Genomic DNA, 27,438 nt, shown 5'->3' on the forward strand with positions numbered 1-27,438 from the left:
ATTAGTGAAACGGCTACACATCAGGCTTTATTTTTACAGCATAGATGTTATTTAGTATATATAAGAGATTCCTGTGTACACATCATATATACAGTCACAATCAGATGTGTATATCTGACTTTAAAAATATGAGGACTGCTTTATTGAAGCATCACAAGTAACTAATTTTGATTGGTTTATTTCATTTTTGTGGACTAGGCACAGTTATTACTGTATATATAAATTATTTATGATGACTATTATCTGAGAAACAGGGGCGTCGCTAGCCCTGTTTTGGGGGGGCACGTGCCCCCAATCTGTCCTAGGGTGCCACGGATCTCCGCCCGGCCGCCCCCTCTGTCAGACTCGGCGGCTCCATCCAGCCGCCGCGTCACTGACAGTCTCAGACCTCAGGATCAGGCGGCGAGCCGGCGACCAATCGTGCGGGCGCTAGGACCCAGCGCCCGCACTGATATGCGGAAGTGACATCACTTCCGCATATAGAGCGGGTGCGTCCAGCGCCCGCTCGTACAACTGGTCGGGTCGCCGCTGATCCTGAGGTCTGCTGAGAGGTAGGGGGGGGGGGAGCGGCGGCGGCGGCTAGAGGGGGGGCCTCCCTGTCACTCACTCACTCCCTAAAGGGCCTCTCTGTCACTCACTCCCTAAAGGGGCTCCCTGTCACTCACTCACTCCCTAAAGGGGCTCCCTGGCACTCACTCACTCCCTAAAGGGGCTCCCTGTCACTCACTCACTCCCTAAAGGGGCTCCCTGTCACTCACTCACTCACTCCCTAAAGGGCCTCCATGGCACTCACTCACTCCCTAAAGGGGCTCCCTGGCACTCACTCACTCCCTAAAGGGGCTCCCTGGCACTCACTCACTCCCTAAAGGGCCTCCCTGTCACTCACTCACTCCCTAAAGGGCCTCCCTGTCACTCACTCACTCCCTAAAGGGCCTCCCTGTCACTCACTCACTCCCTAAAGGGCCTCCCTGTCACTCACTCACTCCCTAAAGGGCCTCCCTGTCACTCACTCACTCCCTAAAGAGGCTCCCTGGCACTCACTCACTCCCTAAAGGGGCTCCCTGGCACTCACTCACTCCCTAAAGGGGCTCCCTGGCACTCACTCATTGCCTAAAGGGGCTCCCTGGCACTCACTCACTGCCTAAAGGGGATCCCTGGTACTCACTCATTGCCTAAAGGGGCTCCCTGGCACTCACTCACTGCCTAAAGGGCCTCCCTGTCACTCACTCACTGCCTAAAAGGGCTCCCTGTCACTCACTCACTGCCTAAAGGGCCTCCCTCTCACTCACTCACTGCCTAAAGGGCCTCCCTGTCACTCACTCACTGCCTAAAAGGGCTCCCTGGCACTCACTCACTGCCTAAAGGGGCTCCCTGTCACTCACTCACTGCCTAAAGGGGCTCCCTGCCACTCACTCACTGCCTAAAGGGGCTCCCTGTCACTCACTCACTGCCTAAAGGGCCTCCCTGGCACTCACTCACTGCCTAAAGGGCCTCCCTGGCACTCACTCACTGCCCTTTTGGCACTCACTCACTGCCTAAAGGGCCTCCCTGGCACTCACTCACTGCCTAAAGGGCCTCCCTGTCACTCACTCACTGCCTAAAGGGCCTCCCTGTCACTCACTCACTGCCTAAAGGGCCTCCCTGTCACTCACTCACTGCCTAAAGGGCCTCCCTGTCACTCACTCACTGCCTAAAGGGGCTCCCTGTCACTCACTCACTGCCTAAAGGGGCTCCCTGTCATTCACTCATTGCCTAAAGGGGCTCCCTGGCACTCACTCACTACCTAAAGGGGCTCCCTGTCACTCACTATCGGGGTCCCTGTCACTCACTACCTTATGTGAAATGCTGTCTATTTATGTGCCTCATGACTGCTGAATTTGTTTTGTTGGGAGCCTTATGATTTGTTGGGGGCCTCAAGATTGCTGAATTTGTCTTGTTGGGGGCCTCATGATTTGTTGGAGGCCTCATGATTGCTGAATTTGTCTTGTTGGGGGCCTCATGATTTGTTGGGGGCCTCATGATTGCTGAATTTGTCTTGTTGGGGGCCTCATGATTTGTTGGGGGCCTCATGATTGCTGAATATGTCTTGTTGGGGGTCACATGATTGCTAACTGCGAGACTATGGGAAAAGCTGAATCCTTATCATATGAGACAATAGCATTAAACCTACTTTTTTAGCGTTTTAAAACAGAAAATAAAACTGTGAGGTTCTAAAAAATTGAATACATTTTTCAGGAGTAGGATGGATGAAATTGTTTATCTTCACAGTTTATTTTCAACTTGGATTTTCCATAATGTTCATGTATGAGTTAAAACGTTTGTACAGTATTTAGTTTAAATTGCTGTTGCCACTTTGCAATAGATAAGTGACTTTTGGGTTGCAGTTTGGGCACTCGGCCTCCAAAAGGTTCGCCACCACTGTCATAATCTAATGTCCCACCATTGCTAGGTTCATGTAAATTTGTCTCCACCCGTTACCACACCTATATTCTGGTCCATGGCCCACCCATTTTTTGGTGCGGCGCGATAAGCACGCCGCACAACGTGAGCCTCATATTTTTGGCACGCTAGCTGCAGTGTGCTAAATTCTGCTGCCTACAGTATGTACAGTATACGCTGTTCTCTAGTGCCTGCACTGTGTGCTGATCTACCTCCAGTGTGTACAGTGTAAGGTGTTACTCTGTGCCTTTACTGATTGTAAACCAGCTGTATTGTATGCTGATCCCTGCTACTTTCAGTATGTACAGTATTAGCTGTAAAGCCTGGTACACACATACAATTTTGATTAGCCAATTTTAGCTCTGTTCATAAAATTCATTGTCTGTTGGCCCACTTACTGCACGGGGGTGATAAAATTGGGGGTCAGTGATTGACCAATCAAAATTGTATGTGCGTATACATCTTTGATCTATGCCTATACTGATTGTAAATTATCTAAATAAAGGACAGGGGGCTCCGTCCAATATTTCGATGGGCAGGCCCGTTATCCGTAGCTTACACCGCTGCTAAGTTCATGTACATTTGGCCCCACCCATGACCACGCCCACTCCATGGCCACACTCATTTTTTGCCCTCCCCGCCTGGTGCCCACAGGTGCCCCCGATCTCCAGGGACCCTAGAAACGCCCCTGCTGAGAAATAGAACATTTTATCATATTTTCTATTTTAATTACAGTTTAAATTCATTAGGAGTCGGATTCGGTGCATTTTTTCCCGACTCCGACTCCAGGCACCCAAAATAGCCCAGACTCTGACTGTACATGTAAATAAAGTGTGGGTTTTTTTAGTGTAACACTCTGCGGGCTAGCAGGCTGATCTTGGCGCTCCGCTCCATCATTCAGCGGGGATGCGCTTGTGCATCCACACGCGCAATCCCCTGCACTCTCCTCCACCATGACTTGACGCCTTTCAGCGTTAGGCGGTCCTGGGGGACCCACCTTGCGGCCACCAATTGGCGTTAGGCAGTCGTGTAAATACGGGGTGACCCTAAAGAGAAAAATTAGATTCATAACTAAGAAGGAAGCCTCTGGATCCTGCGGAGGCTTCCTATGTCCTCTATGATTACAACCGTGCTTCTCTTCATGTACATGCAGAGCCATACTGCACCTGCGCGAAACGGCCGCACCTCTGCAGTATCACAGAGCAGCTTCAGCATACCACACAGGCACAGCTGTATTATTGCAGCAAGGCAGGATGAAGAGAAGTGCCGCCACGTAACATATCACACAAGCCCTTGTCAGATATGTTCTAGGGTCTCTGGTCTGAGCAGCAATGGTGGGGGCCCAGAGGATGTGGAAAGGAGGATCCAGAGGCTTCCCTCCTCTTAGGTAAGTATCTAATTTTGTAATTAGGTTCACATTGGGTACACTTCAAGGCTCTGTTCCCACTTGAGCATACGCAAAATGGGCATAGTAAGCATTTCGTCCATTTTGCATCCACTTTGCGCCATCTGCTCCGCGACCGCCGCTCACCTGTCTTGCCGCCGATCAGTACTTCTGAACCCAGGAGCATGGGGCTCTCCATAGGCTGCATTAGACTAATTCTCCCTAGCAACAGGGAGAATTTTCATTGGTCCACCATGAACCAATAAGAATTCTCCCTGTTGCTGAGGATTCCCATTGGTCTTTTGCAGTCCAATGGAGACCCCCATCCACATGTGGTCGGCTCTTGGTTTATGGGCAGTCTGACCATTAGACAGATATTTGGCTCTGATCAAATCTGATTGGATTGAAATCTGTTGCCTGCCCATACACCCCAAACTGATTCCTGATAGATTTCAGCATGGAACTGACCTAATGATGACGTCTCTCCCATCTGCTGCCCCCCCCCCCCCCAAGTGTAATAAGACACACCTCCCACACACACACAAACACGCGGTTCCCATGCAGTGAAAATTCTCACCTGTAGTGTTTGCACAACTCCTGGCATCCTCTGCTGTCACTCCCATTACTGCAAGTGTTGTACCATGTGGTGCATGTACCACATGGGTAAGTGTGTGATGTCACACATGCCCCTGAAGTCACGTGGTACAGGTACTCGGTAATGGGTGTAACAGTACATGACACCGGGACAGGTAAGAATTTACACAGCACGGGAATATTTTACTCTTCGGGGACAGCGGCAGGGGGGGTTCATTCAGTCAGAATCAGAAGCATTTATTTTGCCAAGTACAACTGGCGTTGTACCCAGAATTATTTTTGGCACATACAGGGTCGGTGATTGTACAGTATATCAGCATACAATACATATACATAAGTAGGCTTATATACAATCCATAGAATGTAGTGGAAGGTCCAAGGGGGGGCCTTGTGAACGCCTGGTGAGCTGAGCTGCAAAATTCTCTGCAGCGATTAACTGCTGTGCAGCGATTCAGATGCCCTAAAAAGCCATCTTGGAGAGGAAGTGCAGAGAAAAAAGGAGAGTGAGAGAGAGTAAGCAAGAGACGGAGAGAGTCAGAGAGAAAGAGAGAGATAGAAACTCCCTAGAAAAGGAGGGAGAGTGAAGGAAGAAAAGAGAGAAATAGGAAAAGAAAGACAAAGGGAGAAAAGCGAGCGTAGAGAGGGAAGAGAGACAGAAGGTTAGGAAGGAGACAGAAGATGAGAAGTAGAGGGAGAAATAACGAGAGAAAGCCAGTGGAAGAGAGAGACCCCTGGGGTTGTGGCGGTGTCATGGCTGCCTAATGACCTGATAACTTTCTTAGTGGCCATGCTTGAGAAAAATCATTGCGATATCGAACACCATTACCGCCGCACACCCGACCAAGAACTTTTGACCCGAGATTTTCTTTCATGCTCAATCTATGCCATGCATTTGACCTATTTGGTCCCAAAATCAATTGAATCATCAATTGCACATGCTTGTTGAGACACCAATTTTCATCCGATTCAATAAATTATTGCAAAGGATGGTCGATCAGGCCGCAAAATCGCTAGCTGTATGGCCACCTTTTGTCTCTTGTATCCTTGAGGGTTTTTCCGATCCATGTCTTTCAGTCTGCAGAATCAGGGTTACCCAGGACACTGCTCCCTCCCCTCTTCTATCCCATCCAATTCATACTCGCTCTCCTTGAAGCTAATTTATCTTGACCACCCAGTAGGCCGCAGTTCTCCATCTTTTTACACGCACATTATGAATTGCCTCATCACACACTACCAGGAGAGAGTAATGAGCATGCATATTCAGTGGGGTGGGTAAAATCCGTAAATCTTTAAATATGAGTGATGGAAGTTGTTTGCTTGGATATGAAGCGGAGTGCCAGGCCTACCACACAATCAAGCATGTTTCAGTAATTAAATGCAACAGTAAGAACATATAAGATAAATGGTACCCGAGGGACTGAATTGAATTGCAATCAGTAGCCGCCCATCTGTCCGCTACCATTGCCTGGCACAAGCTTGTTCTAACGCTATTAAAATGACTCCCAAATACCCGCAGTATTGATTTATTGTTTGTGTGAAATAATCAGATCCAGGGGGTATTGTAACTAATAAAACTTTCACAATAATACCATAGCAATCACACAATAGGAAGGCTTTCTTTAAGGTGAAGCTGAACTGAGTAAATGTATTTAACTACTTGTTGCACGCTGTGCAGTACATTCATGGCCCTGCAAAATTCACAGGATGCACCAGGGCCTGTGAATGCAAGTCTGCATGCAGCGGCATGTAGTCGACGCTCGCTCCCATTTGCGCGTGTGCGCACGGCCGTTACCGCCCCTTATGGTGGCCATACATGGTACAATAAAAACGTTCGATTATCACGTTTATTCGATCTAAATGATCGAATCAAATAAAAGTTGAAAATATTTTTTTTTTATGAAGAAATTCAAACGATTATCCGGTTTTTTCGAGAATAAATCAGATCGGACATGCTGGAAAAATCTTTATATTCGATCTACCGGAATAGTCGAACTAAATTATCTAATCGAAAAAAAATGAAAAATTGTACCGTGTATGGCCACCCTTAGAGGGGAGGTTAATGAATGGGACCGCAGTTCCCATTCATAAATCTAAGTCCCCGATTCAATAAATACCGGCGTCTAGGAGACGCCGGCATTCATTGTATCTTCCTGTTGTTACACTGCTACGCATTACTTCCGATTCACGTGCTTACGTACGTGAAACGGAAATAATGACTGAGGACATCTTGTGACCAAGTAGTATATTACACCAAAATTAATTCTCATTTAATAAAAATCCCCACACTGACTTTTATAATTAACTATTTCCCTCCCACACCATCCCATAGTAACCAAACTTTTATATATACAGTATATATATATATATATATATATATATATATATATATATATGGGAAAAAATGACATTAAAAAAAAAAAAAGTAGTTACCTTAAGGGACTGAATTTGTTTAAATTTATGTCAAGGTGGTATATTCCTATTAATTTTTAATATAGGGCTTGTAATTAGTGATGGACGCAAAACTGAAAAAAATGCATATTTATATCCAAATTAATTATGATTGGCGCCATACATTGTACTAGTGAAATTTTTAAACGCTGCAATAACCGGGACAAACGGGCAAATAAAATGTGTGGCTTTTATCCACAGTAGAACATTTTATTTTAACACTATAATGGCCAAAAACTGTAAAATAATGCATTTTTTCATTTTTTTTATTGTCCATGTTAAAATGCATTTAGGATAAAATGACTCTTGGTATACTGTCGCTCCCAAAGAAAGCCTAATTGGTAATGAGAAAAACAAGATATAGATCATTACGCTGTGATCAGTAGTAATTAAGTTATTGGCGAAAGAAAGGGAGGAGCACTGACAGGTGAAAATTGCTCTGGTCCACAAGGGGAAAAAACCCTCAAGTGGTTAAAATACCAAACATGAGGTACTGAAAAATTAATATTACTTACTTACCTCACCATAAGTTCCTCTCAGAAGCTCACCATTTTCTTCTAACGATTCCTTCCAGTTCTGACTAGATATAGTCAGATTTGTCCCTCAGGAAGCTAAAAGTCTTAATGCCCCTTTACACTACTCTCTTTAGGGCTTGTTTCCACTGTTGCGACGCGATTTCGGCCGCATTCCGACGCTTGTAAAAACGCATGCGGATGCGTTTCCACATGCGTTTTTACCCGCGATTTCGCATGCGATTTCGCATGGCAGGGTGCCATGCGAAATTAACCATGACACTGCCAGGGCTAAATAAAATTGAAAAAGGTGCGAAATCGCACGCGAAATCGCGGGTAAAAACGCATGTAACAAACGCATGCGTTTTTACTATTAAATACATTAGCGGCGATTCGCACGGATTCCCGACGCAGGCGAAATCGTTGGCTCTTTTGTGCGTTTTTTTCACGCTGTAAAAAACGCACCTCAACAACGCTACAGTGGAAACAGGCCCATCCACTTGTATTACATGTGCGGATCTGCATGCGTTGGACGCATGCAGATTCGCGATAGTGGAAACGAGCCCTCATAGTAAATTCCAAGGGATCAGGAAAGACAACTGTTCTGCAAGGTAATGTCCATGTTTCCTTATGGCTCAAGCGATATTACTGGTTAACGGAGTGTTGACCCAGAAGCTTTTACAGCGTCATCCTTATTTTTAAAATGGAGGACAGAGAATTCCATCGATCACAAGGGACAAACAGGACACAGAAGGGGGGAAAGAGATTGATGACTATACGTGAGGTTGATGACTACGCATAAGCGATCTCTCTCTCGCATGCGCAGTACAGAGCCTCCCATCTTCAGGAGCGCTCGGGATCCCGAAGACTTCCGAAGCCTCCCACGGAGGGATTCAAACGGGGTGACATCGCTGGAACGCAGGGACAATAGGAGGAATGGGAAGGGTCATTAGGACTCAGAGCCTTCCCTCTCCTTAGGTAAGCATCTGTTTGATTTTTCTTTTCAATTTCCATTAGCTTTAGGTATTCTGCCCACCAACATGCAGGATTCATACAAACACCACAAACAGGAGGCAATATGGCAATGGCCTGAAGAAATATAAAACAATTTTCTTGTTTGCCACATTTGTACAAATTTCCAAATATAACAGGTGTGTGTGTGTGTGTGTGTGTGTGTGTGTGTGTGTGTGTGTGTGTGTGTGTGTGTGTGTGTGTGTGTGTGTGTGTGTGTGTGTGTGTGTGTGTGTGTGTGGTGTGTGTGTGGTGTGTGTGTGTGTGTGTGTGTGTGTGTGTGTGTGCTAATCCCACATCCCGAAAACAAAATGATAAGTAAACTGGTCCCCCCTTCCCCCTCTCAAAATTGGCCTTAGCCTACAATAGGAACACAAGATTATCAAAGTATTGACTCTATGGGCACAGAGAGGTGTACTCACTTTCGTGAAATACTGTATCTCTTACCAATATTCACAGACCACTGAAAGGGAAATAAAAACATAACCATGAAAAAATACATTTTAAAAAATGTAAATGAACCATAAATACTTACCTATCATTAATGATGCCACGCTAATATCCTCTAAGATCCTGCAGCCACCGCCGTTTCCAAATCCCTTTGCTAAGTGGGCATAGGCAGCTTCCCAGTTCTGCAGTGGATATTGGCATCAGACCTTTAATGAAAGGTGAGTACTCATATTGGATTTACAATGCTCCTACTAATCCCCCTTACATACATGGCGACAATAGCATGTACGAGAGCTTTACTATTAACCTCAAAAGCCTGCATCATTGACTACAATGAAAAATGTCTCTGAAACTCAAGAGTGCCAAATTCTGGTTTTACTGGCAGAACTCAAAATTTCGACAAATTCGGAATTCACCTGTTCTGATCATTTCTAGAGCAGAGTCTATGCCGCTGCTTATTATGTATATTTTAGCTTACACAGTACATAGATAAGACTTTACACTTTCACGAAATCAATGAGCGAAGCCACACAATATGCATAAACACACTATACTGAAATAGTCTGAGGCAATTGGAACAGGGATGTGCACAATGAGAGGAAGGGAAGAGTCCTCCTCTATGCCCCTTTGTGTCCACCTTGTGTCCTCCTCTATGCCCCTTTCTGTCCTCCTCTATGCCCCTTTGTGTCCACCTTGTGTCCTTCTCTATGCCCCTTTGTGTCCCCATGTGTCCTCCATTTTTCCCCCTGTGTCCTCCTCTGCATGGGCAAAGTACAGGGAGTCCCCGACATTGTGGCGGGTTGGAGGTTGGTATTAGCAGGCATTCACAAGTCAGGAGCTCCCTGCATTTAGACTATAAGATGCAGTGACTTTTTTACCTATTTTGGGGGAGAAACGGTTGTCCAAAAAATACAGTACTTTCCAGGACTGTAGGTCGACGGTACGCTTCTTACCACTGACCCAAGAGACGTATTTATTATTATTTTTTTATATTATTATTATTCTATTTATTTATTTTATTTATATATGTATAGGCATTGTTATATTTATTAAATTATTTATTGTACATGTTTAAGTGCATATTACTATTCTCTTTGCTATACTGTATAAATCTAATATGCTATTGAAGATAGATATAGATATCTTTTCAGTATAACCGTAATTTTCATGTACAAATTTATGTTTGGCTGGTAGCGAATCGTTCTGTCAATCTTGTCTTGTCCTGAACTTGCGATTGCGCTGCCTCCAGCGGTGGCTGGTAGCGAATCGTTCTGTCTAGTTTTGTCTTGTCCTGTTGTTGCGATTGCACTACCTCCAGTGGTGGTTGGTAGTGAATCGTTCAGTCCTGTTCCTTGGTCGCACTTACCCTAGCGTTAGAGGTGGTGGACCTCCCTTGTTTGTGTCGTGGAGTATACCTTGGCAGCGGATGCTACTGGTTACTCCATCTGTCTGTCTTGCAGGGAAGGAACGCTTGCTGTTGTCTGGTGTTAGACAACTGATTGGCAAGCATTCTCACTGTCTGTTTGTCTTTGCTTTCTGTCTTCATTTGTTAGTCAGGGTTGGTACGTTTTGCCACTGTTGCGCTTATCGTGCGGTGTCCGTGTCATTAACGTGTTTTGTTGCTGTTGCGCATAACGTGCGGTGACCGCATTCAGTTAGTGCTTTGTTATTTTCCTTGGCCTTTACATTGTACCTATTGCTGTATCTTCCTTCATGCTCTGTCTTTACTCAGTCTTGTATCTCTGATAGCAATCGCCTCTTGTGCGATTGGTTTTCACACTCTGGTCTGTTTCATATGGCTATCGTCACCGGGGGGCCACTAGATTGGTAGACATTCTTTGTCTGCATCTGTTCCTGTTCTCTACTATCTTGTTATCTTGTTTCTGTTTGCTCTGTTTTGTTTCAAGTCGTGCAATTCCAATCTGACATCTGTGGTTGTACAGAGAACCTGCTTTTCTGTACTCCACAGCTCCACCTGTTGGTTGGAATTTCCCTCTGCATATGTGTTTGCTCATACTGGGTACACTTCTTCCGTGATTGTGGGGATTTCCATCTGCTTCAGTGCACCTGGAGTGCGATGTCGGTGGAAATCGACCGCAGATCATTACATTGCTACTGTGGGATCAACTCTAATGACTTTCAATAACCTAGCGATTCCAAAACGCTAAATGGGCATAGGTAGCCTCCCTGTTCTGCACTGGATACTGGAGTGGGACTATTTCCCAAGATATTGGCATGGGATCATTAAATGAAAGGTAATGTAAGAGCTCTAGAGGGACACAGGCCTAAGAGTTACAGTCACTTAAAAAATGCTCTGAAGTATAGAAAGCATTCTATAGTGTAGTTTTACCCTGGAAGTGGGATTTACAGTTAGAAGAGCACACCATCATGTGATTGAAAACTACCAATGTGGGAGTTAATAAGGAACAGTCTAAAGGCCTGGTTCCACTACACACGGATTCTGGATGCAGAAAAACTGACTCCAATGAATTTCTATGGACCTGTTTCCACTAAACATGATTCTTCTGATGCAGATTTCCCATAGGCATTCATTGCAGTCAGTTTTCTGTATCCAGAATCCGCGTGTAGTGGAAATAGGCCCTTACCTTGATATGGAGGTTAAAGAGTGATTTATTGGACACCAAAAACATACTTCGCGTTTCTCAGGTTTCCACTGCTTCTTCAGGTTAATAACACAGTGTATTTAATCTCTGTAGCACGGGCACGCCTGAAAGCCATCCCTACCTGTGCTCCAGAGATTAAAGACACTGCGACCTAAAAAAGCAGATGAACCCCGAGAAACGCATTGTATGTTTTTGGTGTCCGATAATTTACTCTTTAACCTCCATATTAAGGTAAGACTGTTCCTTATTAACTTCCACATTGGTAGTTTACACGCACACTGGGGTGCCTTCTCCCATACTGTATAGTCTAGTCCCCCTCTCAGGGATTATCCCTGCAACCAATATCCAGTGGTTCCAGTGTACATTTTCGATTGGAGTGTGACCCAAGTCCAAAAAAGGACTTTCCATCCGAGTGGAGACCATCCGAAATGTTTTCTCCACATGCTCTAAACAGTGGCTGCCTAAAAGTAACAAGTGTTTGTTAGTAGTATTATTGTGGATTGATTTTCCCTTTTGTAAAATACTACACTATTGGAGCTCCTGGTCTGTTTCTCTTTATCCATTTTTTCTTTCTGGTCACTGGAGTTCCACGCTGACCTCATCATACACCCCCTTATTACACACCATCCTGTGGCTGCAGGAAACACTGTAGGCTTGTGTAAGCTGAAGACTTGTGTCATCTCAGGCAAGCAGCTCTGCATTCCGGACATTGCACTGCTGAATCACTGTGATTCAGCTTATTGGACTAAACCACCAGCAAACAGCTGAGGGGTGTGACAAGCACAACAAATCTTATATCTTGCTCATGTTTCCTATTTCTGGAGTCACAACTAGTAATGAAAACACAGATCCGGACAAACCATCCGCACTGCTGCTTCCGTCCTGCTGTTGCTCTCTCTCTCTCTCTCTCTCTCTTTCTCTCTCTCTCTCACAGGAAGTGGTAGGCTCCAGATAACAGGAGAGCAACCCGGAAGCTTGTATGAATGTATCAGAGGCAGCTGAAGCACATTGTGAGTTGGATAAATAGGCCAGGGGTACAGAATATGGGCCTGGCTCGTAGGATGTTGACAGACGACACCATGCAGGAAAACAGGAGTATACACTCGGGTAACATCTCTGCTGTGCACAACGTCCCCATGAGAGTGTTAATCCGACCCATCCCATCTGACCTGGACGAGAGCAAAGTGCACAGTCTCATGGAAACTCTGCAGGTATGGCACAATGCTTTTTCTCTACCACCTCCAAACTATTAATAATTCATGCCACAATCCTCCTGTAACACTATAAGCAGCCAGCTCTTAAAGCAAACGAGAATCAAATTTACAGATGGAAATTAACCACTTAAGGACCACAGGCTAAGCCCCCCCCCCCCCCCCAGTAACCAGGTCACTGGCGAGGAGCGAAGCTGCGGTGAGGGCACAGGACGGCTGCAAGGTGCTGGAGGAAGCCCCAGGTAACCAGGACTTGGCCAGCACAGATATTAACAGCTATCTCCCCCAAGTTTAATGCAGCATGTACACTTAGCCTTAGAGCATCAAGTTTGTGTACAGCCTCACTAGTCAGCAGCAGTCTTATTGTACAGAAAGTTTTTGCTGGTCCAGTTGCTATCCAGTAGTCTCTGAGGAAACTAAGTAAAAATAGCCATACACAAATCAAAAGAAGTCTGATCGAATTTCAATTCAGTTGACATGCTTGATAAAATTGTTAACGGACTATAGAAAATGAATAGATGACAATATGACACATGGCAATCAATGTAGGGTTGACTCGATAAAGAAAGGAAGTTACAACAAGATAAAAGTACACTGAGGATAGGAACACACTGGGCAGAATCGCATATGCGGTTCCCATAACACATACTGAAAATATGCATATGCGATTCTGCCTAGTGTGTTCCCATGCTGAAGGAAGTGTATGTGTGTGTGTGTGTATGATCCTAAATTGGATCGAACAGGAATCAATCAAAAAGTCTCAAAAATCGATCAGACATTTGGATAATCAGTTATAACTCGACTCAAAGTTCTCTTGATTCCACATCATTTCTAGTTGATCAATTGAAAAAAAATAAAAAATAGATTTGCAGATAATTCACTGAAAGAATTAAATAGATGGGTCAACCTAAAGAAAAATTGACTTGTGCATAGTTAAGCCCTGTAGGCTCGCTAGATGGTTCTTGGTTGAGATGGGAAGTTGGAGCCGCCTCTGATGAAAATCTAGCTTGTGTAGAGCAACCCCTTAAGCCCCGCCCAATTAGGGTGGTCCATCGGCCAGGCGTAGGGTCAGGGCCTCTTCCTCTTAGGGCCTGTACACACTGCTGCGCTTGCACTGCGTTTTTAAAATCGTACACTATTTTTAAATCGCAAAGCCTTCATGAAAATAGAAAAATTGCATCACACCAGTGTGTACAGGTCTTCACGATTTTTATAATTTTTCAAAAGACCTTGCGATTTTAAAAGCACAAGCGCAGCAGTGTGTACAGGCCCTTACTCCTCCTGCCTATTAAATAGATGGCTCAACCTAAAGAAAAATTGACTTGTGCATAGTTAAGCCATGTAGGCTCGCTAGATGGTTCTTGGTTAAGATGGGAAGTTGGAGCCACCTGTGATGAAAATCTAGCTTGTTTGTAGAGAAACCCCTTAAAGAGACACTGAAGCGAAAAAAAAATGATGATATTATGATTTGTATGTGTAGCACAGCTAAGAAATAAAACATTAAGGGCCCTTTTCCACTAGCGCATTTGCGCTGGCTGAATCGTAGTCGTAAACCGCTAGCGATTTTACAATCGCTACGGTTTGCTTTTTAACATAGGAATCGCTGTAGGTCATTTCCACTACCGCGATTCGTTTTTGACAGGAACGCGAACGCGTGGCGGATCAATATTTGCCGCGATTTTGCTATGCAGTGCATAGCATAGCAAAATCGTGGCCGCAAACGTCGGGAAATCGCCAGAATTGCGATTCAGCGATCGCTAACATTCAGCGTGAACGCTAGCGACTGCTAGTGGAAAAGGGCCCTAAGATCAGATACATCAGTGTAATTGTTTCCAGTACAGGAAGAGTTGAGAAACTCCAGTTGTTATCTCTATGCAAACAAGCCATTAAGCTCTCCAACTAAGTTAGTCGTGGAGAGGGCTGTTATCTGACTTTTATTATCTCAACTGTTCCTGGACTCTTTACTTTTCCTCTGCTAGAGGAGAAGTCATTACTTCACAGACTGCTCTGAAAGAATCATTTTGAATGCTGAGTGTTGTGTAATCTGCACATATTATAGAATGATGCAATGTTAGAAAAAACACTATATACCTGAAAATGAAAGTATGAGAATATTTTCGTTGCTGCTAATCTTCTAGTAATTATTCATAGTACACAACCAATTCACTATATCATATTTTTTTTTCGCTTCAGTGTCTCTTTAAGCCCCGCCCAATGGGGTGGTCCATCGGCCAGGCGTAGGGTCGGGGCATCTTCCTCTTAGGGCCTGTACACACTGCTGCGCTTGCACTGCGTTTTTAAAATCGCACACGATTTTTAAATCGCAAAGCCTTCATGAAAATAGAAAAATTGCATCACACTAGTGTGTACAGGTCTTCACGATTTTTATGATTTTTCAAAAGACCTTGCGATTTTAAAAGCACAAGCGCAGCAGTGTGTACAGGCCCTTACTACTCCTACCTATTCCATCGCCATCAGCAGGCTAATAATGCATCTGTACAGCCTCACCCCAGAATCGTTGTGCAAGGAATCGAGTCTCGAGCCTTTCTGGGCAAATTCTTGTATATTAGTATGAGGCTTTAAAGGAAACCTGAAGTGAGAGGGATATGGAGGCTGCCAAATTTAATCACTTTTAAACAATACCAGTTGCCTGGCATTCTGCTGATTATTTTTGTCAGTAGTGTCTGAATAACACCAGAAACAAGCATGTGGCAACAGTCACACTTCAGTCAGAGCACCTGATCTGCATGCTTGTTCTATGGATAAGAGTATTAGAGGCATAGGATCAGCAGGACAGGCAGGCAATCTGCATTGTTTAAAAGGAACTAAATATGGCAGCCTCCATATCCTTCTCACTTCAGGAGTCCTTTACTGGTGGGGTTAAGTCACAAATTGTAACTAACTTTATCTGTTTTTCATCTTATTGACATACAACCTTTTACACACTTAAAGAGGATCTGTATTATCAAAAAATGCCCCTGGGGGGTACCCACCTCGGGAGGGGGAAGCCTCTGGATCCTAACGAGGCTTCGCCTGTCCTCCTCCGTCCCACAGTGGCAGCGATCGAGCTCCTCGAATGGCAGGCATGTAAATATTTACCTTCCCGGCTCCAGCGCAGTAGCGGCTCTCGGCTCCAAAATAGCTGATCCCAGTCGGGTCCGCTCTACTGCGCAGGCAGAAGTCTCCTGTGCAGTAGAGCAGATCCGACTGAGATCGGCTATTTCCGCCTATTTCCGAGCGGAGAGCCGCAACAGTGCCCCCACTGGAACAGGGAAAGGTAAATATTGCACAGCCTGACAGATTGTTGGCTGTGATTTCCGTGGGCCACAGTGAGACCACCGTGGGACAGAGGAGGGCGGGGGAAGCCTTAATAGGAGCCAGAGGCTTCCCCCTCCCGAAGTGAGTACCCACCAGGTTTTTTTTACAGATTCTCTTAAACAAGCAAAAAAGTGCTAAAAATAAGACAAGAAAATTAATAGCAAAGTAGAGCTAATCAGAAACAGGTTATTTTAAGTCTTTTTTTCTCTTTGTTTAAAAAATACTGAAAAGTTATTTTATAGATAAGGTGAAAAATAAGTAAAGGTGAAATATAAGTAAAGAGACATACCGTAATTCATAAGAAGTTTTTTTTTTTATTTTCTTCAGTGAGGATCTTCTTTCTTTCTTTCTTTCTTTCTTTCTGTTATATCTTACGGATACGTTCAGTTTCACATTCTAGATAGAGGTTATTAAGCAAAAAACGAAAAAATCAGTAACAATTTTTTTTTTAAAGTACCATCTGACCAGTTTCTACCTTCATCAGTACATCCATCCTTTTAACCATTGTATCTCCTTATTCACACATACACACATACATACCGTACTTACTATCTACCTCCCTTGTCATACCATTCTTCTTATTCATACACCAAGTAGAAGAAACATAAGGCCGGGCACAAGTGCTGTTATTGCTTAAATGCTAGTTTAATCCATACAGTACATACAGAAATATTAGGATAATATTAGGAGTGAACAGTGAACAGGAATGAACAGACAGCCTGACAGAAGTTTCATGGGTCTACCCACTTCGTCAGAGGCCATCGGCCTCTGACAAATCAGGGAGACCCGCAAAGTGTCTGTCAGGCCATCTGTTTACACCTATTATTACTGTATGTATCTTATGGATTAACCTCCCTGGCGGTAATCCCGAGCTAAACTTGGGCTAGCCGCCGGAAGCTCAATGCAGAGTATAGCGTGCGTTTTTACTCTCCTCCCGCTGGATCCAGACGTTGTTAGCCGTTCTCCTTCCTGTCCTCTGAGGCTCTGGAACACTTAGGTGAGATTGCTGTCAGTGATCTCACTACAGAGTTACAGTGCCACCCAGAGGACGGAGGGAAATTTGCAGCGCTGGAGCCCAGGGAGGTGAGTGCTCAGGCTGCTGCAGGCATTCTGGCGGCATGATTTTTTCCCTGATGTTAGGGGCTGAAACGACCCTAAAATCCAGAAATAATCATACCGCCATGGAGGTTAAACTAGCATTGAAGCAATTTCAGTATCGGTGCCCAGCTTTACGTTTCTTCTACTTCATTTACTAGATTTGCTTGCTGGTGGTGAGCACAGTGTAGCTTTGGATCCATTGTGTGTTTGTCCAACCTGCCTTGAGTGCCAGTCACCTCTGTATCGCTTTCTCTGGAACGTTTATTCATACATACAGATCTTTCACCTCATTCTCCTCTGCCGTACAGCCTAAAGATTTCTTGCCCATACCACTCAACAAACAATCCATGAGAAGTTTTAGAACCAACCTCATTGTGAGAAGCTGCTGGTACCACAAATGCTGGGACTTTACCGTAAAAGACTAAATTACAACCTTGTCTGAGTTCTTAGCTTGCCCTTGGAATAATGAATGACTTAATAACATAATTTATCATACGACAGGAGGACTCTGACCAGGTGCCACCTATTGATGTTCTCTGGATCAAAGGTCGGAATGGAGGCGATTACTATTACTCATTTGGTGGATGTCATCGTTATGCAGCACATCAACGACTAAACCGAGAAACCATCGCAGCCAAAGTCATCCAGTCTTCTATTAATGACCTGCGTACCTACCTGGGCTCCAGCACACCTGACCTGCTATAGCCCAGCAACGGACTCCTATGTACTGGCAAAATAATAAACCATCCTCATCTCAAGACTACAGGATCTCTGAGAGAAATGCACCATGCCCAGAGGACTCCAGGAATCTTCCAACACACAACTAAGTGATTGTTAAAACATTACAACTCAGTTATCACTGTATTACACTGTATTACACTGTATTACTGTATTGCAACAATCATGTTCAAACCAGTTCTCAGAAAAGTAGATTTCCCTGAAAAATTCCCTTTTGGTAGAAAGTTGGACAGGCCTCTACCTACCATATTCCTCTAACAACCACCGTATGGATCTCTGCCTCACTACTGCTTACCCTATTAAGCAAAATAATACAAAATACTAAACAGACCCACTGAAAATAGTGATCCCCTGACTGTGGCTGTACCCTGACTGCTAAGAAAGGTCTAGGATGCTCAGTAATTGCAGACATGCCCTGTAGTATTAAGCCCTGTGGAATGAATAGGTACACTTCTGCTGCCAGAAGTGTACCAGTAAGGGGGGGGGGGGGCACCAGTAGCTCTACAATCCAAGCCCAGTGTCTGTGAGGGATTCCTCTGGGCACTGCAGTTTCCTCCCACATACAGAGAAGTTATTTGTTCCCCCATCCACCCCAAATTGGCCTTAGATTACGATGGACATATGGCCACTTTATGGATCAGATTGTGAGCCTCTCTGAGGACAGTCAGTGACATGACTATGTACTCTGTAAAGTGCTGCAGTAGATGTCAGTGCTATAGAAATAGTAAATAATAATAATACAATCCAGTATACATTCTTCTGTACACTCCAGCTCCCACATTGGGAATAAAGCTATAAGAAATAGAGCTATGGCTCTCTCTGTTCCCTCTAGGGAATGAGCCAACTGACACAGTCGTGTCCACTTCTGTCCACTTTTTGCGCATCTCTAACATTGATGTCTGATATGCGGACACAACTGCATCAGTGGGCTCAGGCCCTAAGTATCTGATTATCTGATACAGGAACCCACTACTCTCACTCTCTCCCTACTCACTTCTTGGGTTACTCCTTCCCATCCCACCATATTTGTAGTAGTCTAGCAACACCAGAAACAGAACCTAATCTCTTAAAGAGACACTGAAGCGAAAAAAAAATTATGATATTATGATTTGTATGTGTAGTACAGCTAAGAAATAAAACATTAACATCAGATATGTCAGTGTAATCGTTTCCAGTACAGGAAGAGTTGAGAAACTCCAGTTGTTATCTCTATGCAAAAAAGCAATTAAGCTCTACGACTTTCAAAGTCGTAGAGAGGGCTGTTATCTGACTTATTATCTCAAGTGTTATTGAACTAATTACTTTTCTTCTGCCAGAGGAGAGGTCATTAGTTTACAGACTGCTCTGAAGGAATCATTTTGAATGCAGCGTGTTGTGTAATCTGCACATATTATAGAATTGTTCAATGTTAAAAAAACACTATATACCTGAAAATAAAAATATGAGAATATTTTCATTGCTGCTAAACTTCTAGTAATTGTTCATAGTACACAACCAATTCATTATATCATATATTTTTTTTCGCTTCAGTGTCTCTTTAAGGTACCCATGCATCTAGCTATTTTGCCAGCCAATCCACCAAGAGATAGATCTCAAGGGCGTAGCTAAAAAGCCATGGGCCCCAGTGCAAGTTTAACATTGGGGCCCACAAGCATGCTATAGAAAACCATTGATACAACACTCCAAACCCAATCAAGGACAACCACAGCATCAGAGGTGCAAGAGGGGGATGGTAAACTGTGTGTTAATGATCACTACTTTACAAACCAAGTATAGAAGTGATTATTAACAGCACAGGACCAATAAAGAGCTAATACTGTGTTTGAGGGGCGTGCCATTCGGGCCCCTCTAGCCCAAGGGTCCCGATGCGGTCGCTACCTCTGCACCCCCTATTGCTACGCCACTGTAGATCTCTTATCAAGTGTGATAGAAGAGAGATCTGTTGTCTGTCCTAAACTACAGGCCAATTCATGATCGATTTTAGCACGAATCTTGTAGGAGTCGGCCTTGTGACGACGCCTCGCTGCTGTCCCCTAATGCCCTATGCACCCTGTGCTGCCCCATGCAGTTGTGTTTTACCTGTTACACCATCCGTGCTGCTGCCGTCCTCGTACTTCCGCGTTGGCACTTTACATGGTCGCCAGCCTTATAGCACACAGGCCAGGTGTGTGACATTACAACGCGCCCCACGTGCTACATATCGGTGGTCTTGTGGAGCAGAAAGACTTAGACAGCGGCTGACACTAGCGGGCAGCATGGCAGGTAAAGTATAACTGCATGGGCACCAGGGGGGGAGGAGTACATAAAAAGGGGGAACAGCGGCAGGGGTTTTCGGTCACATTTGTGATTATCACACATCGTTACCAACGCACACGTTGGCCCGAAATTTTCAAGCATGTCCAATCGATACATGTGACTAATTTCAGCCTGAAATCGGTCGCACCGTTTGTCTTCATATTATTTCATGAGAATATCCTCCATGAAAAAAGGGATTTTTGAGACCACTGCAGAAAGTTCATAATTTTTTTTTTAAGAACAAATGTCTCAATAAAGATTTATTGTGTAGTATGTTGAAAATATATATTTAAATTATGTATGTTGTAATATAAAAGAGTAACTTAACATACACATCATTTTTTAGATGTGTCTAACTTATAAAACTCAAACACGATTTGAAAATGCCAAAAATATAAATAAAAACTATGCTGTATTTCTAAATATATTTTCCTTGCCATCTGTAGAGCTGCAACTGACAGATTTAGGGCTTTGTTTCTTCGGTCTGATCACCCTCATTCCAAAAAACTGCAATTCACAGAAATGAAATGATAAAAAAAAATGTGCATTTGATATTATATTATGCTTGGTTCACACATAAATCGGTACATTTCCAGTCAGTCCAGTCCAGTCTTGTCCTGTCAGGATTGCAGACATCAAACCAACAAACGTTGATTCCAGTGATACCTTTAATGACTAACTGTACTCAGTTTATTGCAAGCTTTCGGAAACGTTAAGTTTCTTCTTCAGGCATTATTCAGAACTGGATCAGAACCGTACAATAAGAAGTTTTGAATCACATACAGACTTATATAGGATTCTGTAGGCTCAATCTGACATGATGTCACACAGTTGAACCCCCTTTGAAATGGACAGATTTTTTCCAACATGTTGAAAAAAAAATATATCTGGCAGGTAAATCTAACATAAAATTGTATGGTGTGTACCTAGCATAAAAAGACTTCCTCAGCCTTTTAATAACCTCTGGCAGCATTTGTCACTTCAGATAAACACTCATAAAAATCAATGTATCTCTCAGCCAGAGAGCAGCAACAGACAGAAGTGTTAAAAAGTCCACCAGTCTGAAAAGAAAAGGCAAAAAACTTTGAAAGGACAGAGGCTAAATGGTGTTACAATTCATACATACTCATGAAACCAGGCTTTATACTGTAGGGGGGTCGGGGGGAAAATGAGTTGAACTTACCCGGGGCTTCTAATGGTCCCCCACAGACATCCTGTGTTGGTGCAGCCACTCACCAATGCTCCGGCCCCGCCTCCAGTTCACTTCTGGAATTTCTGACTTTAAAGTCAGAAAACCACTGCGCCTGCGTTGCCATGTCCTCACTCCCGCTGATGTCACCAGGAGTGTACTGCGCAGACACAGACCATACTGGGCCTGCGCTGTGCGCTCTTGGTGACATCAGCGGGATCGAGGACACGGCAACGCAGGCGCAGTGGTTTTCAGACTTTAAAGTCTGAAATTCCAGAACTGAACCGGAGGCGGGGCTGGAGCATCGGTGAGTGGCTGCGCCAACACAGGATGTCTGCGGGGGACCGTTAGAAGCCCCGGGTAAGTTCAACTCATTTTCCCCTGACCCCCCTACAGTATCCCTTTAAGCCTTTGTTCAGAGTCTGAAACATCTTCATGAACTTGTAATCAAATGTCCGATGTTCCTTCCCAGATTTGAAATTTCCCCTTATAGGATGGTCATTTTCAGGTTCCTTATGCTGTGGCCACATTTGTTAGAATGTAGTCCTATTTGGGTGTCTGACCTTTTGTGCTTCACTGTGAAGCGGTGCATGTTGAACCTTTTCCGTACTCCGGAATCGACGTTTGTTGGTTTGATGTCTGCATTTCTGCTCCTCGACTAACACCGGACCACACTTCACTTGCTTCACCTGACAGGATTGTAACTGTACACCTGTTATGTGTGACCATACCCATAGAAAACTGATACAAAACTGATAGAAAAATGACAGGGCTGGACTGACGAAGCAGTAAAAAAGGGCGCAGGAGCCCTTTCAGAAAAAATGGTGCCGCCATATTATAAAAAGAAACAAACTTTGGACGCACAACGGCGACCACTATCATAAATTTACCTTATTTGCTGCACATCGCGGCTTTTATAATGGCTGGGATTTGCAGCAATCAATGTTGATGTCGATGCCCGAAATTTAGTGGAAGCGATTTGAAATATTGGGGCTGGGGCTTGTGGAAATGCAATGCAATGCCACTATTCCATAATGCAATGCCGCTATTTGCATTTCCCCAATGCAATGCCACTATTCCATAATGCAATGCCGCTATTTGCATTTCCCCAATGCAATGCCACTATTCCATAATGCAATGCCGCTATTTGCATTTCCGCAATGCAATGCCACTATTCCATAATGCAATGCCGCTATTTGCATTTCCCCAATGCAATGCCACTATTCCATAATGCAATGCCGCTATTTGCATTTCCGCAATGCAATGCCACTATTCCACAATGCAATGCCGCTATTTGCATTTCCGCAATGCAATGCCACTATTCCACAATGCAATGCCGCTATTTGCATTTTCGCAATGCAATGCCACTATTCCATAATGCAATGTCGCTATTTACATTTCCGCAATGCAATGCCACTATTCCACAATGCCGCTATCAGCAGGTCAGGTGGCACTGGATTATTTAAAATCACTACAACTGCAGAAATTTACCTTGATTACCGCACACTGTGGCTTTGCGGTAGAGGGGGAGGAAAGCTTTAGGGGGGTTTTAGAGTTAGCAGCCACCGGGGTGGTTAGGGTAAGGCACCACCAGGTAAGGCTAGGTACACCGGGCAGGGGTGTCTTAGGATTAGGCAACAAATGGTACGTCTCAGGGTTAGGAACCCCAGGGGGTGTCTTAGGGTTAGGCACCACCGGGGGGGAGGTGTCTTAGGTTTAGGCACCACCGGGGGGAAGTCTAACGGTTAGGCATTAGTAGAAGGAGGGTTCTGTTTGAGAGTAGGGAAAAACAGTTAACCCTTGCACACTCGCATGCAAATGTTCAAACAAATGCATTCACATGGTTCAATTATCCAGGCACCACTGCTATCCCTACAGATAAGTTAAAAACCGGGGTCTTAGTTAAAGAAGAATGTATTCTCTTGCGTAGTCACCTACACTGCGCAAAAGTACCCAGGTATTCGTAGGTCTCCTAACTCTGGCCCTGAAACATGCATAGTGCAGACATGCAAACATTAATGAAACCTATCTAAAAGATTAGAAGTACACATCCTGACGTCCTCTCCTGCACTAACTGACTGACTAGCAGGGAGCTCTGACACACCCACCTGCACTAACTGACTGACTGGCAGGGAGCTCCGACACACCCACCTGCACTAACTGAGTGACTGGCAGGGAGCTCTGACACACCCACCTGCACTAACTGACTGACTGGCAGGGAGCTCTGACACACCCACCTGCACTAACTGACTGACTGGCAGGGAGCTCCGACACACCCACCTGCACTAACTGACTGACTGGCAGGGAGCTCCGACACACTCACCTGCACTAACTGAGTGACTGGCAAGGAGCTCTGACACACCCACCTGCACTAACTGACTGGCAGGGAGCTCTGACACACCCACCTGCACTAACTGACTGACTGGCAGAGATCTGACACACCCACCTGCACTAAATGACTGACTGGCAAGGAGCTCTGACACACCCACCTGCACTAACTGACTGAGAGATCTGACACACCCACCTGCACTAACTGACTGACTGGCAGAGAGATCTGACACACCCACCTGCACTAACTGACTGACTGGCAGGGAGCTCTGACACACCCACCTGCACAAACTGACTGACTGGCAGGGAGCTTTGACACACCCACCTGCACTAACTGACTGACTGGCAGAGATCTGACACACCCACCTGCACTAAATGACTGACTGGCAAGGAGCTCTGACACACCCACCTGCACTAACTGACTGAGAGATCTGACACACCCACCTGCACTAACTGACTGACTGGCAGAGAGATCTGACACACCCACCTGCACTAACTGACTGACTGGCAGGGAGCTCTGACACACCCACCTGCACAAACTGACTGACTGGCAGGGAGCTTTGACACACCCACCTGCACTAACTGAGTGATTGCCAGGGAGCTCTGACACACCCACCTGCACTAACTGACTGACTGGCAGGGAGCTCTGACACACCCACCTGCACTAACTGACTGACTGGCAGGGTGCTATGACACACCCACCTGCACTAACTGACTGACTGGCAGGGAGCTCTGACACACCCACCTGCACTAACTGACTGACTGGCAGGGAGCTCTGACACAACCACCTGCACTAACTGAGTGACTGGCAGGGAGATCTGACACACCCAGCTGCACTAATTGACTGACTGGCAGGGATCTGACACACCCACCTGCACTAACTGACTGACTGGCAGGGATCTCTGACACACCCACCTGCACTAACTGGCTGTGTGGACTTGACACAGTGGCCTCAATTCACAAAGCAGTACCACATTCGGTAACGCAGAAAACAGCAGATTTTACCGGTCACCTTGCCAAATCACTAAACTTAATACCGATTAGTGAGGTAAATTACCGACTTGTGCGTTAAATACCTAAAGAAATGTCAAGAAATTGCAATTCACAAAGATTAACGCATTTGGTTAATCAAGTAAAAGTGTTCGGTACTTATCACTAGCTCTGACCAGCCGGTAAAGGGGCCCATACACCTAACGATTTTCCCGCCGATATACCACTGTGATCGAATCTGCTGTGAAATCGTTACGCAAACGATTGATTTCCATCCGAAATCAATCGTTACCGTCAACCCGTCCGTGCAGAAGATGTTTCTCGATCGCCGGCGGGTCGGGAGTGCGTCGATAGCGGCGTTCGAATGCCCGACGACTGACGCAATACAGCGGCAATACATTACCTGATCTGGCGGCGCGTGTCCCCGCTGCTCCATCTCCGCGCTGGGCTCCAAGTCCAGCAGGCTTCACTTCTACCTGTCCCAGCAGGAAGTTTAAACAGTAGAGTGCCCTCTACTGTTTAAACTTCCCCGGACATAAAGAAGTGAAGCCAGGCCGAACCCGGAGGCCAGCGGAGAAGAAGACAGCGGTGACAGCCAGGACGCGCCGGCGGAGCAGGTAATGTATGCGGGGGGGGGGGGGGGGGGAGGAGGCAGCGGCAGCACCACCACAGATTGTGCAGATTGTGATTGGTTTCATGCTGAAATCGATTCACAATCTGTTTGCAGTAAAGGCAACCATGTGATCCCTCTCTGATCAGATTCGATCAGAGAGGGATCAATCTGTTTGTCAAATCTGATGGCAAATCGACCAGTGTATGGCTACCTTAACTCACACTCTTTATGCACGCTAATCACGATCGCAAATCGCGGAACGCTCGTCGCCGGCAAACCGCTGCATGTAGCGAGTGGCAGTGTTCTCACTGCCGCGGTTGCGGTTAGCGATAACCGCAACCGCGGCAGTGAGAACACTGCCACTCGCTACATTGTGTAGCGGTTCTTGCAGAACAGCTAGCGGTTTGCCGTGAGCGGGAATCGTGCGATTCCCGCTCAGGTGTGAACGGGCCCTTAGTGTTAGCGATTAGCGTTAGCGTTTCGCGTTAGCGTTTCTGCAATGTAAAGTATATAAACGCTGGCATAATCGCTTATCAAAACCTGCACAGAGCGATTTTGCTAGCGTTTTGAAGTTACAGCACACTGTAACTAAATTAAAATTAATTGAAAGGACCAATCAGAATTAAAACACTAATCACTAATTGCTACACAACCGCTGGCAAATTGAATACACTTTTTAAAATCGCTCCTGAAAACGCTCGTGAAATCGCTTGCAAACTGCTAGCGACTGCGATTAGCGACAGCGTTTTGTAGTGGGTTCCAGGCCTTCAGGTGGCCAGTAACGGTCCAATCTTTTTCATCCAATCTTCCCATTTCTATGTAATAATAATCTGATTGGCTGTTTGTGGCTCCACCACCTTTTCTGAATTTGAACCCCAGTCATCCAGTGACCAACTCTACCTGGTTTGAGGATTGTGCCATTAACAGTGCAAGAATGGCAGCAATTAGATATTCCCCTTGAAAATCAATAGGTTAATTTTGATTGGCTTTTGTAGGCTCCGCCCACTTTTATGATTATTAATCCCAGTCACCCAGTGACCAACTGTGCAAAGTTTGAGAACCCTGCCATTAACATTGTAAGAATGGTTGCAGTTTACATGTTCCCAGTGAAATTTGTATTTGTCTCCACCCACTTTTTGGTTACATAGTTGGTTATAGGGATAAAACGTATCCTACATGTTATTCCAGGTAATGTACTATGTGTGCGCCAAATCTCATTCAAATCCATTCAGCCATTTTTGCGTGATCGAGTAACAAACATCCAAACATCTAAACATTTGCATTTATAATATTAGTAGGATTCTCTTTAACATATTTTGCATTGGACCATGGAACGGTTGTTCATTGGTCGTTTTGCCCAATTTTATCTTATGGTGTGTACACAGCTGAACAATCACAGTACAGGAATACTGCTTGGCTAATTGCTGAGCAGCCTTTTCAACATACAACAAATAACCATGTGAACATTGTCTGTGGACTCCTCTACACACTCACCCCTGACCCTCAGTAACGACCATTTTGGCTGCTGAAAATGTGGTATATGTAAGTAGCTTTAGGGCCAGTTCACATTGGCACTTTCTGGTAAATGAATCCATGAAAACGGATCCGATTTCCACTCCAACAAATCCGTTTGTATCCACTTCCACTCCATTGGTATCCATTTCCACAGGACCGTTTCTTGGGCAGTGGGGGCAGAGCGGCCGCCCTGGGCGCAGACTGGCAAGTAGAAGGGGAGTGAAGGCAGAAGGACATAACCGCTAGGGAGCTTATGACGTGTGGTGCAGCCAAATGGAAGAAGAAGATTACCAGCGCAATCACCTTCCTTCACTCCTCCTGGGCTGCCTGCTTCAGACGTCAAGTCATCATCACGTCACCACCGCGTGATGACACCTGATGTCCTGTAGCGGTACTGCAGGCTGTCAGTGCTCGGCGCCCATGGAGGAGTCGGCTTTCCGGGCTGTCTTCACCTGTGTGTTTTCCTGGTCCCAGCTTCCTCCTGGATGAGCGGCTGGTCACTAGTAAGTAGGCAGAACTACTTGTGACCTGTGGCTGTGTGACTGTCCCTAAAGAGTAAGTGTTCACATGCCAACGGCGTGGGGGGGGGGGGGGGGGCACAATTTTTACACCATCGCCCTGGGTGCAATTTAGCCTGGAAACTGCCCTGCGTTTCCATTCCGTTACCATGGAAAATGCTAA

The 27,438-nt window shown here is 45.2% G+C and overlaps 2 protein-coding genes across 15 annotated transcripts in view; one reads left to right on the top strand and one right to left on the bottom strand.

Annotated features, from left to right (window-relative positions):
• FAM110A (family with sequence similarity 110 member A) overlaps nt 1–27,438 on the bottom strand; it is an 897,957-nt gene that overhangs the window by 562,070 nt on the left and 308,449 nt on the right. For 10 of the 14 annotated variants that reach the window (XM_068262829.1, XM_068262828.1, XM_068262827.1 and 7 more), the window contains 2 exons: nt 16,281–16,387; nt 8,924–9,020 (listed from right to left, as the gene is read on the bottom strand). The gene's annotated coding sequence lies outside the window, so the exon portion shown is untranslated. Of the gene's footprint in view, nt 1–8,923; nt 9,045–16,280; nt 16,388–27,438 lie in introns of all 14 variants that reach the window. The other 4 variants (XM_068262821.1, XM_068262819.1, XM_068262818.1 and 1 more) reach the window with 2 other exon arrangements.
• Nucleotides 12,208–20,545, top strand: SRXN1 (sulfiredoxin 1). Its single transcript, XM_068262838.1, has 2 exons — nt 12,208–12,673; nt 17,591–20,545. The coding sequence occupies exons 1-2, from the start codon at nt 12,446–12,448 to the stop codon at nt 17,792–17,794; spliced, it is 432 nt and encodes a 143-aa protein (XP_068118939.1). The 5' UTR covers nt 12,208–12,445; the 3' UTR covers nt 17,795–20,545.

The sequence above is a fragment of the Hyperolius riggenbachi genome, chromosome 12 (genome assembly GCF_040937935.1).
Source record: "Hyperolius riggenbachi isolate aHypRig1 chromosome 12, aHypRig1.pri, whole genome shotgun sequence".
Taxonomy (NCBI): Eukaryota; Metazoa; Chordata; class Amphibia; order Anura; family Hyperoliidae; genus Hyperolius; species Hyperolius riggenbachi.

Bases quoted from the DNA above. Each gene is read 5' to 3' on its own strand.
- SRXN1 (XM_068262838.1), top strand. From the start codon at position 12,446: ATGTATCAGAGGCAGCTGAAGCACATTGTGAGTTGGATAAATAGGCCA. The intron at 12,674-17,590 runs GTATGGCACAAT...ATCATACGACAG, and splicing joins GTCTCATGGAAACTCTGCAG to GAGGACTCTGACCAGGTGCC.